Source organism: Micrasema longulum, unplaced genomic scaffold (genome assembly GCF_059751315.1).
Source record: "Micrasema longulum isolate JH-2025_06_02 unplaced genomic scaffold, ASM5975131v1 h1tg000645l, whole genome shotgun sequence".
NCBI classification, from domain to species: domain Eukaryota; kingdom Metazoa; phylum Arthropoda; class Insecta; order Trichoptera; family Brachycentridae; genus Micrasema; species Micrasema longulum.
The window spans coordinates 36114-49013 of NW_028277841.1; the positions used below are offsets into that span (position 1 = coordinate 36114).

The 12900-nt window shown below is 30.8% G+C and overlaps 1 protein-coding gene across 1 annotated transcript in view; it reads left to right on the plus strand.

Annotated features, from left to right (window-relative positions):
* The window catches only part of fdl (beta acetylhexosaminidase fused lobes), a 49477-nt gene that overhangs the window by 28166 nt on the left and 8411 nt on the right, over positions 1 to 12900 (plus strand). Inside the window, exon 2 of the mRNA XM_088229223.1 lies at positions 11208 to 11372. Within this exon, the coding sequence (XP_088085349.1) occupies positions 11230 to 11372 (143 nt within the window). The 5' untranslated portion in view covers positions 11208 to 11229. The remainder of the gene's footprint in view (positions 1 to 11207; positions 11373 to 12900) is intronic.

Here is a 12900-nt window from a genome sequence, read left to right on the forward strand (position 1 = left end):
CAGCTGATGTTTCCGGGGTGTGAAATATTACAGTGTTAGATTACCTTTAAAATCTACTTTGTGAAATATTGAACCTGGGACTTCAAGCATCGAGTCAAAAGCACTCTTCTAGGGTACTAATTGTATTTTTTTCATCTTCCCGGTTGCAGAAAAAAAATGCACATTACAAAAAAATGTTCATTTGGCATTCGCAGATTGAGGTTAAAGTTTTTATTACTAAGAAGCTCACGCATTTTGAAAAAGCAGTTTCTCCCCGTCTCTTCCCTAACTGTAATAATCTGGGCTGGCTATGGTAAACATTCATCTATGATGATAGTAATTATGACTGCGTGTACCAGCGGCGAACGTCGAGGTTTAAAAATGGTAAGCTTAAAAATTCTCGTCCATATGTAGGCACGTCCTAAAGAATAACATGTTTTAATTTGATAATTATCCGCAATCTATGACGCTTGCGGCCTCTAGTTAGAGTTAAAATATTTTCTTACTCGATTTTTTTTATTTATTTAAAAATACATAATAGAGAATGATCAGTTTTTTTTACAATTTTGATTAATAGGGGTTAAACTATTAGGTAAAAAAATATGTTTTGCTACTTTTTAATAGCATAAAGCATATTTGAATTTTTTATTCCCACGAAAACGGTGATTGAATTGGCCACGCCCCTAATACGTCGGGATTCATGTAAATTTTGAACTTGGTTTGTGACTGTTTAAATTCAAACAGGACATCGTCATGAATCTTGATGTCACAATAATCAAGGCCAAACATGTCGCGTTTTTGTTGGGAGATATTTTTTATAATTTATGAAAACATTTCTCCACTATACGCATATTGATTTTGAAAATACAATTCATTTTTCTAAATCCATTTCATATGTTTTTATCGGTATTCGTAGTATGGGACATTTCCCCATTACAAATAACCAAATACCCCGAACCCCAAACTTCCTTGCTGACAAACAGACGCTGGATACGCCTGGATATTCGGTTCCCACTAACCTGTCGAAAAACTGTGATATAATAATTTTTTGTATCATTAAATATTTGGGTTATTATTTTTTTTGCTTTCTACAATTATTGTTACATTGATTTGTTAAAATAACACATTTTTATTATGACCGAAACATAATTTTAAAATTATCAAATCACAACAGGGATTGAAAACATTTTAGAGAAGGTAATATGGAAGTCTAGGCATCTACAGGGCTTATGACTTGTCATTGACTGGTTTAAGTAATTTGTTAATCTTAATGACTACCTAGGGAGTGAATCCAGTCTCTTGTCAACAAACATTTGGACAAAATCAAAACATTGTAATGAAACCAACTGGTCCAAGAAAAAGTGTCAAAATTGGATAATCGATTCCTGGCGTTGCCTAGTACGTGAAAATATTTAATCAGATGCATCTCTTCACAACAATAAAGGTTTCAGCTCTATAACTTCACTAAAATCAACAGATGGAAGAATTGAAAACATATGGATGTTTAAACATTGGCAAAATAGGATTTGTTACTTAATGACAGATCATAAGCCCTTTAAATGCCTAGACTTCTATATTCTTTTCTCTAAAATGTTTTCCGTACCTGTTTTAATTTGATAATTTTAATGACTCCCTAGGAGGTGTGATACAGATTTTTGTCTACAAATATCAGGAAAACTCAAAATTATTTTAAAATCTGAAATACAATTGAATAATTCAATTTAATTGCCATCGTTTGTCACTTTGTTTCAATTTCTTTATGCATATTTAATTTTGCTTCAACGAGTCACAGTTTTTCAAAACCCAGCAAAGGATTATTAATAATTCGCTGATGTTTATGATTGAGATATTATTGTAATAAAATCATAAAAATATTTGCATATACCACTGCAAATACAGAGACCAGAATACTATCTTAATGATTCCCAGTTGAGACAACGTCGCTGTCTCTTTCTTGTACGTATAATAACGCGGTATGTAAAATAATGTTGTCTCATTTGCACCGTCGTAAAAGTCTAAAGATCTTATTTAAAAGAAAAAACGCCCTATGAAAATGTTTTTAAAGACTTAATTTCATATAGACATACTTTAATTAAAATACGTTTAACGGCATAGTGTTTTTTAAAAAGAAATCGAAAATAAATTTTACGTTTTCTTCTGAAGTGTCAGCAAATTAATGTAATACGATAGTGACGCTCGGTCGCTAGTTGTTGCTGCAGTGCGCTGTAAGGAACGAGCTTTTATGGCGGCTCCATTACTTTATTATTTTGAAACTATCAACATTTATGTATTTTATTAATATTTTAAGCATTTACTTTGTTCTTTTACTGTTGTTTAAATATTTGCCGACTTTTCCACCGGTTCCAAAACGTACCTTTCTCTTTGTCAGGACACCAATTAAAACATTTTTTTTTTCAAAAGGTGTCTTTATAATAACGATTTCTTTGAATTCACAAATCTATAATTATTATTATTATTATTTTAGACTCTCTTAAATTAACTAAATTGCAAGAACGAAGAACATCGACCGATCTTACGACTTTATATAAAATAATAAAACCAATGTTTGATACCCCTGATCTACTGAAATTGATTTCATTCTATGTACCACCTAGGTTAAGCAGAACATCTACAATATTTTATTGTCAAAATTCTCGAACGGTAGCTCAATATAACTCACCTATTGTTAGATTACCGAATACCGGGAATGAATATGCATCACATTTTGATATATTTAGTATATCTCTGCCTAACTTAAAAAATAAAGTGACCAACATATTTATATCAAAAAGTGCAAATCATCTTCAGAAGATTGGGTTGGAATAGTTATAATTTGATTGATTAATATATTTTGTTATTGTATAATTTCTTTAAAATATATTTGTATTTCAAGTAATTAATAATGTGTACAGTACGAGTATATTAATATTTCATACTCGATTTTTTAAAATTATTTTTATTTTTCATCACTCTTTATACCACATATATGTAAATGGCAGAACTGCCGTATATAAATAAATAAATAAATAAATCACCAAATTAATTTTAATCATGTCTTAAATAAAGATACAGGAGTTAAAATCGTACATTTAAATAAAAAAGGTTCTTCTTCTTCAGCCTTCTGTCCTCCACTGCTGGATCTTCCATATCCTTCGATTTCTTTCGGTCGGTTGCTGCTTTCAGACAATTTTTATTTTTTATAATGACAAATTCTTTTTTCTCGAAAAATAATATTTTATAACAGGACCTATCATGCAATACCTATCATGCATATTTATCAAAACTCTTATTTTAAATTAACTGAATTTTAATAAAACATAATAATATAACGCATTAATTTATAAAGCAGTGGGTTGGTTTTAATTACAATTCATTACTTTACACATATGAGTATGAACCCTCCCAGCTAGTACACATTGCGTCTAATACCTAAAATATATTTATAAATATAATAGATATTGGGTTTAGATTTTCAGTATTCCTCCATTACACATTTACATATCGACTGAAATAATTTGTTATTAAATAATAAGTACTTATTAGGCACAAATAAAGCATTTTATCGGAAATCAGAGATAAATTACAAATATTATCAAAAGTATACTCACAGTATACCAATAACACCGGCGTTACACGTCCACTACATGTCTAGTCACGTAGTCCAGTACTAGCTACTTAGTAGCTCTCGGGAAGTTGGCGTGGGTGCTCGTTTCGCCCGAGTCGGGCTCAATGGTTTTTTCATGTTTTCAGCAGTTAGATCTGAAATATTATCAGATTTGAATTAAATTGTGGTTAATTAAAGCCATTCCCTATAAATATTCCAATTTTTCCTTTTTAAATCTTTTATTTTTTTAATGTGTAGTGACTACATAGCACCGTAACGCGCGGGTGTTTTTAAGACAGTAAGGGAAAGGTTAATAATTATTATTTCTATAAAAAATAAAATAAAGAAAAGAACTTTGTTTAGAAACTTTTTTTTGCTTTGAAACCGGTATGTGAAAAATAAAAATCTGTGGGTAAAAACAAAGTTGTTTTTATTTATTTTATTATAATGAATAACCACAAAGTTAGAGCTTCAAATATAAACTTAAAATTTTTATTTCTGATTGTATGTAAATACTATTTGGTTATTCTTAATGTTTTACCTAAATACGAATTCCTTCTCTAATCAAAAACCTCACCGCACACCCCTGGGGTGTAGCGTAGCTACCTGATATGTTCGTATTTAGACGGAAAATCTTGTTAGAAGGTAGATTACACGTGCATAATGCACACAGCCATCTCACGAGCCGAGCCATGGAGCCGAATCTCAATCGCAACCATTATAGATGGATCTATTATTAGCTATCTATTATTATTGCAAACTAATTCCACAAGGGGTCGTTTTTTTCACAAAATATGTTAATTTAATAGCCAAATTACCAAGTTGTAACACTTTCATAAATAATGTCATTAGGAAATTCAGTGTTTTTTTATTGATTTATTTATTATTTGAAACACCCGTTAGGGTTATATAAGACTATTTTAAGGTCTAATTATATTATGTCTCACCTGATGAGTGTAGTCATCATGTACCGTTTTAGGTTGACTTTAAATTTGTATCCAGTGTAATATTTCAAGTGGTAAGGTAAGTCTTTGTAGTGTTTTTAGTTCATTGTTTAGTATTTTTGACTGTCTTAATGTGGTAGTATTGTTGGTGTCTGGTATCATATTTGTGTATGTCAGCATTTTTATTTAATGTCATATCATCGTCTTGTATTATTATGGATAACTTATATAGCGCCATTTTCGTAATATAATACCTCAACGGCGATTTTTAAAATAATTTAATTAAAGGTTTTAAATTTGTAATTTAATTCTAACAATTTATTTTGTTGTCACATGCTACGGATTTATTCAAATGATTTAGAGAACAAGTGGGCTTTGAGTTTTTTCCGAAACATCACTTCACTTTCACAGCCTCGCACCTCTGCTGGGAGAGCATTCCATGCCTTAGGGCCTGCGACCGCAAATGCGCGTTCACTAAATTTAGTGCGCTGTTTGCGTAGAGGTATAATAACTTTTCCTCTCGCCGTAGACGTAGCTGATCTAAGCGTGAGACGCCTGTCAGCTAGTTCATATGGAATGCATAGTTCCCTTAGATATTCCGGATCAGAGTTGTGCAGTGACTTATACATAAGCCAACAGAGTTTGTATTCGACCCTCTGTGGAAAACGTGGCCAGTGTAGTTCCCGAAGTAGTGGAGTGATATGACTGAACTTAGAGATTCCGAAAATAAGTCTCGCTGCGGCATTCAATGCAGATTGTAGGCGAGTCATTTTGTTCATTAATAGACCTGCATAGATACCATTACAATAATCGACTCTAGACACTACACACGCATTTATTAATTGACGGCTTGTATGTTTTCCAGGGCAATTTTATGTACAATTTTTATCGCCTCAATTTTCTACAAACGTTTTATGTCAAAGTGGTGCGGTTCAGTCGTAGGGGCAGATAGCGTATGTTGTAAATTAGGTTAATTATTTTATTTTGTTGTATTTGTATCCTTGTTACATCTGTCTTGGTGCCGGTTCCCTAAAATATATTTTTTAATTTAAATTTTATTGATAAACCCTTACGGGTTACATACATTTAACAAAATATTTTCACTTTTAAAATTCACATTCTACTGTTAATAATAATATTTTTAACATCTTTTGTAAAGGTTGTCTGAGTCTTTTGTTTAGTTTTGTCTGGTAGTTTATTGTATAATTTCAGTCCATAGTTTATAAGTCTCGATTGTCCTTTTCTCGTTTTAAAAGATTGTATATGATATTTTTCTGATATTCTCGTATTGTATTCAGGTTTACTACAGTTTTTTTCAAGTTTTAATTCTTCGTCTACAATTACATCGGTGGCTAATTTATGAATAAATTTTAAAGATTCTAGTTTAAAGAGTTCAGTTACATTTAATTGTTTAGTTTGTTCAAAAAGTTCTTTAGTTGCTGTTAGATAGGGAAGGTCATATACAAACTTTAATATTTTATTTTGCTGTCTTTGTAGTCTGTTTATGTCATTTTGATTTCCTGTTCCCCATAGTAGTTGCATATAACAAATTTAAGTTTTTACATAGGCTTCATACATTTTTTTTTTCCTTTATTGGAACAAAGTTTTTGATTCTAAAAAATAGACTCGATTAAGTCGCCACTTTGCTAATTAAATTGTTGATATGAATTGTCCATGACAATTGTCTGTCTGTTAGTCCTAAGTATTTAACATGTTCAATTTCAGTTAGTCGTTCATTATTTATGTAAGCATCTACTTAAATTTTTTTTTTTTATTTTCTACTTAATTTAATTTATTTTGCCGTAATCTTAAATAAAAAATTATGAAAATAATGTGTATCGTTATTATCAGCGCTATGATTTTTTATTTTTTATTATTTAATTCATGCACGTGCATAACACGTGCTATTGCTTCTCTGTATAAAGACAGCACAGCATGTGTTAGGGTAAACGGATCATACACATCGTGGTTTGACATTCATAAAGGAGTGAAGCAGGGATGTGTTATGTCACCATGGCTGTTCAACGTGTATATCGATAACTGCATGAAAGAACTGAAAGGCTTAAGAATGGGAGCAAAAATGGGTGATTTAAAAGTCAATTGTCTTTTGTATGCTGACGATGCTGTACTCCTTGCAAACAACAAAGAGGAACTGCAATTCTTGGTAACAAAGGTCTACGATGTATGCAAGAGAAGCGATTTGCTGATGAATATCGATAAATCGAATGTGATGGTTTTTGAAAGAAATGAAAGTATGACTAAATGTGAAATCACTGTGAATGGAGTTATACTAAAACAAGTAGAGGAATTTGTGTATCTGGGAAGTATGTTCACTAGGGATGGAATGACTGAGAAAGATATTGAAAGGAGGGTGAGTGCCGGGAACAGAGTGAACGGTGCACTTAAATCGACCTTGGCAAATAAATGCTTGTCACAAGAGGCAAAATTGGCAGTTCACAACGGAGTCCTGGTCCCGTCCCTGATGTATGGGAGCGAAGTATGGACTTGGAAAAACAGGGATGAAAGTAGGCTAAATGCTGTCGAAATGCGATCTCTCGGGCGAATGTGTGGTAAAACTATGTACGATAGATGCACAAATGTTGAGATCCGTACATTATGTAAGGCTGAGACAAGCATTATCGACAAAATCAAGAAAGGAGCTCTGCGCTGGTTTGGACATGTAGAACGAATGGACAGCGAGAGAACGGCTTAGAATATTTACAATGCGAATGTTGATGGATGCAGAAATAGAGGAAGGCCGAGAAAGACATGGCACGAGCAAGTCCATCAAATACTTGAAGATGGACATGTCAAAAGTAGAAATAATCGGCGTGCGTGCATGAGAAGATGTATGAATGTATAGGAAGCGAGGTCTGTATGCCAAGATAGAGTGATATGGCGTTCTATCCTCTCTGCCTATCCCTACGGGGAAACGGCGTGATGGTTTGTTTGTTGTTTGTTTGTTTGTGAATACCAGTGCCCTAAAAGTACCAGATTTTTTTTCTAACCACGCGCTAATATCTAGCAATCTCCCCTATATCAATAACGCATACTCGTGTAATAATAATTTTAATACATTTTTTATAATTTTTAAAATATTTATTATTCAACAAAAATCTCGCGGTTTTATTATACATCTTCATGTGAGTTTTCTGGTTTTTGATTGCTGAATTTATATTGTGTCATTGCACATTATAAGTCTATTGTTTAAATGTAGGGATTGGCCAATAATACTTGTTTTAGCTTTTTGGATGTGGTAGTGTTGTGATTTTTTATGTCAGTTGGTCTTGTCAATAGACAGTGGAACGAATAAATTCAGCATCTCTACAAATTTTAGGACATACTCAAAATATTGTGGACAAAAAATATTATCGCAGAAAACTGCAATAGAAACATTACACGATAAAAATTTGAAATTATTAGTTTTTTCACTTGTTATTATTAATTATATTTTTTAGTATTATTTTATATATACTTTCTCTTACTATTTTTTCATTCTTTATTCCTTTTCTATTTTCCCATCCATTTTTTAATTCCATTTCCTTTAACTTTGGGTGAATTTTTATTGAAAAAAATATATAATCCATTGCCCATAAAAAAATATGTTCAAAACTGATTTATTTATTTAAAAAGAAAATCATACAGTCTTTATATAAAACAAGGTACAAAAGAACAATTAAAAAAGTAAGACCAATTACAGACTTCACACTAATTTATTATGAATGCAGGAGGAGAGGGGAAGAATTATTGAATTCTAAAAAAGTAAAAATATAAATATTAAATAAAAAGTACATAAAAGGGAGAAGACATTGTATAGCTCCAAATTTACTTTCCTCCCTCTCTCTCTGCTTCCATGAACATTTAAATTTCTTTGTAAAAATTCACAACCAACAATAATCTATCGTGTTTGCTCTAAATGTTTATTTACTTTGTCTATATTTAGACATTTTAAATACCAAATTTTGTAGCTTCAAAAAACTTTTTTTGAAACATTTTAAAAATGAAACATTTATTCTGACATCCAGGTGTAATTAATGTTTGTACATTTTAATATGTTAATGTTATTATCCTAAGTAAATTTTTAATTGGTCAGCTAGATTATAAAAATCCCTCTCCCCGACTCTTTCACTTTTTTCTTCATTTCATTTCATTTTTTTTGCACCACAACAGGCTAGGATGCCCAATTACAGAACAACCAGGCTTGAGAAAAATCACATTTTTAATTTTTGTGTTCTCACCGGGAATCGAACCCGGAACCTTCCGTGCGTGAGTCAAGCGTCTTCATCTCCAACCTTCTTACAGTGATCTTCTTTTCTTTCTTATCTTATTTAATATTTTAGTCTTTATTATGGAATATGTTTTATCACTAGATCTGTGAAAAACTTAAAATGTATGTGTGTACTGTTTTCTATATCTTATTATTTTTTATATAATATCTGCTGTTTTTCCTAATAAAAATAAAATAAAATATCATTACGCGAGACCCGTAATTAAAGTTATTTTGTTAATGTATATTCTTGCTAATTGTGTATGATTATGTAAAATTTTAATAAATAAATGAATCAATACTAATATATATATAATGACTTATTTTTTGCAAATAAATTTTTCCCCTATACCACGTGGGTGAAGCCACGGTTAAAAATGTGTAATAATATAGTGTAGATAGTGGCTTTACTAGGAGCCGTTCATAATCAAAAACAAAATAAATTACTACCCATTAGATAGAATTATTTCTGCGCTAAGCGCATAACTCCCGTTTTAACAAAGTTAGCTTTATTAGCCCAAACACACTAAATATATTTCCTTTGCATGTCATGTCCAGAGCAGATTGTATTCTGTACATGGACTGGCATTGTCATCGCTTGTTGTATAACATAGTCTGTCCTATTTCTGCATAAGACTCACTAAAATTGCGATTGTGTCATACACTATAGTATACTATTTACTCAGGGTACTAAAACAAAGCCTGGCCATAGAACTGGATTTCGGGAACTCTGGCTATTCTTTACAATATAAAAAATATATAAAAAGTGTATTTTTGGAAAATTAATAAAAAAAATAATATAAGCATTGCAATTTTTAATTTAAGGCGTACATATTATTAAAAATATGAAAATTGTAATTTTTGTATTTATTCTTTTTTTTCATGAAAACAAAGATTAATAAAAAAATGATGTGACCTCTCTGGGGTTACTTGTACCGATAATACCTAACAATATACTTTTTAAAATATTTTTTCATGTGAAAATAAACAAAGAAGACTTAATATACAGAGATAATTAACAAAATGTTTTGACAGTTTTAAACACTACGTATTTCAGTTAATATTTAATTTTTTTGCACCTATATTATTTATATTGTAAAACGTACAATAAAAGGACAAAAACATAACATAAACTTTACATTTGTGGAGCAGTTATTATAATATTGGTTTGGGCGAATGAGACAATTCATTTTACTTCTACCCAGCTCCACTATCCATTTTTTTTTAGCCCTTTTAAACATTTTCTCAATTCTAATTGTTTTAATGGACAGTTAAAGTAGGTTGTAGATTTTAATTGCCTTATACTAAAAATTCCTTTGTCCAAAAGTGGTATTAGTTTGTATTTGTTTAAATTGTCTTTGTGTTGAAGATCTAGTTATTGTATTGTTTGTATGTGTTGTATTGTTGGGGTATACAACGAGTGTTTATATTGTGCACTGTTTAAACATTTTTTTATAATACTCGTATGTATGTATATGAGTGCAATAAAAGTGCCGCGTCCTAATTGCCCTTTTTACTAATTCTGTGACGCTCAAGCTATTGCATGCCAATTAAGTAATGACGCGATGAAAACTATTGAACTGAATTTTCTGACTTCTCAAGAAATTTAATTAAGCAGGAATCAATTATTTTACTTAAATAAAACACGTTTATTTAGTAATCCAATTACTGAGATTTATTCGGGCGCAGTAAAACTCGGTAAGTGACGAAAATTAAACTTCAAATTATTTTATAAGGTATATAAATATACTATACGTTATAAACTGTACAAATATAATGTAGTACATATATTTATATATAAATTTAAAATAAAGATATGTTTATTTATTTTACAGAAACAAACAGTCGACAATGATATAATACTCGTAACATAAAAAAGATTCGGTTCAAAGACAGACCAGCGAAGTTTCTAAATAAAAATAATTCATATTAAATTGTGGTACTAAAATATTAAGGGTGTGTTTATGTGTATTTGTATGAGAGTAAGAGTAAGAGAGCTGTCAATGTGTAAACAGTGTGTAAAGTGGCCACTTAAACCAGCCATTGACATGTCATAAGCCCTGTAGATGCCTAGACTTCTATATTACCTTCTCTTAAATGTTCTTCATCTCTGTTGTAATATGTTAATATAAACAGCTCCCCAGGGAGTTGAATCCAGTCCTTGTCTACAAAAATTTGGACAAACTCAAAATATTGTAATTGTATTATTTATTAATTTGAATAATAATAACTGGTCTAACATTATTCTTCTTTTTTTAAGAGAGTTTATTCCATAGTACTGCATTTTTTTAGCATGGTTAGAAAAGTTAATATCCAACCAATACAATTAATTTCAGAATCGCTACAATTTCTAGTTCTTTATGGAAGGAACGTAGTGTATCGCTTATTTTATCAATGTTAATTTTTTTTCCAGGGACAGTAATGATTAAACGGGAATGGGCGGAATATGGGGGGTGTTGAGGCTGCGGCGTCTGTTGCTTCTGCTTCTGGCCGCTGGGGCGGTGTTGCTGCTGTACCGGCAGAGGAGAACTCATCCACTGGACTACCTTTCCGCTCCGGGCCGGTCACTTCTAGATAAGTATGATATTAATTTAGTTTGTAATATTAACATCGCCTAATACCAAAATAAAATAATATTTGTATTCGTTATATCTTTAATCTTCGCAAATTTGACCACATAACCGAGTATCGCACGCAACTACACTGGCTCAGTATCAGGCATAGAAGAAACATTCACATTCTATCACTTCTTCACAATATTTTAAATAATCCCACTTCGCCTGTTTATCTGAGAGAGCTCATCCAACCTCTTTCACAACACGGACTATCTCTTCGTTCTAGTAACGAGAGAACTCTTTTAATACCCTGTCATCGCTCTAATTTTTTTGCCTCCTCTTTCACAGTAGTAGCCGCTCGATTGTGGAATAATCTACCCACTAATGTTAGAGACGCCCCTTCTTTATTTACATTTAAGTCAAGATTGAAATGTCACGATCTAAATATTTAAATTGTTCCTTTATCCTTCTTCTTTCCTTCCCATCCCCTCTCCTCTCTTCATAGTAAAGTGTTATTTTTTTTTTATACATATATTTATTTTGGTTAACCTTTGCTTTTAATTTTTGTATAAAATTGTAAGATTCAATATGTCCATGTATTTATAATTTTCTCAAACTGAACGGTTTGGGTAGGTAGGAAGAAATTGCCTTAAGGTAATATGCCCGCCCTTATATGTATATTTATTGTATATGTATATAAAGTGTCAAATAAATAAATAAACAACGTAAAATTAAAAAAAATACAATACGAAGCAATAAAAGATAGAACAGCGTTTAGAAGTAAAGTTAGTAAAAAAAAAGATGAGTGCATAAAACACATAAATTTAAAAAAATACAGTATAAAGAAATAAAAAGCTAGATATAAAAAAAAATATTAAAGAAATGCAGTTTAAAGGTTGAAAGCAGCCAGGTGCATAGTGTTATTTTTTTAAATCTTAAAGTAGGGCACACATATCATACATATTGTTATGTGTGTTCTAATAATAACATTGCAAATATATTTAATTTATAAATTGTTTATCACATATGTCTTGACCATTATTTCAAATTTTGATATATTTTTTTCTTCATAAATATTTTTTTCCATTTCGTAATACTTTTTAATTGCTTTAAATAAAATTGAATTTTGTGACTTTGCCTTTTTTCTAAATGGAAGTCTAATTTTGTTCTTTTCTCTAGTATTGTGATCGTGTTCATGCTGGTTCCGATCAATTTTTTTTCCAAAATTCTGTTTTTTTATTAGAGTTTATAATTTTATGAACAAATATCATTGTATTGTAAAATATTCTTTGTTTATATGTTAATAATTTCATTTCATTTACCATCGACTTTACCCTCGTATATTATAAAATACAATATACACAGAATATTAAATTCTATTTGATACGGAAATATGGAAAATTAAAAACAGAGATAAAGAACATTTAAGGGAAGGTAATATAGAAGTCTAGGCATCTACTGGGCTTATGACTTATCATTGGCTGGTTTAAGTGGCCACTTTACACACTTTGTCTGTTGTAATATGTTTATATTAGCAGCTTCCCAGGGATT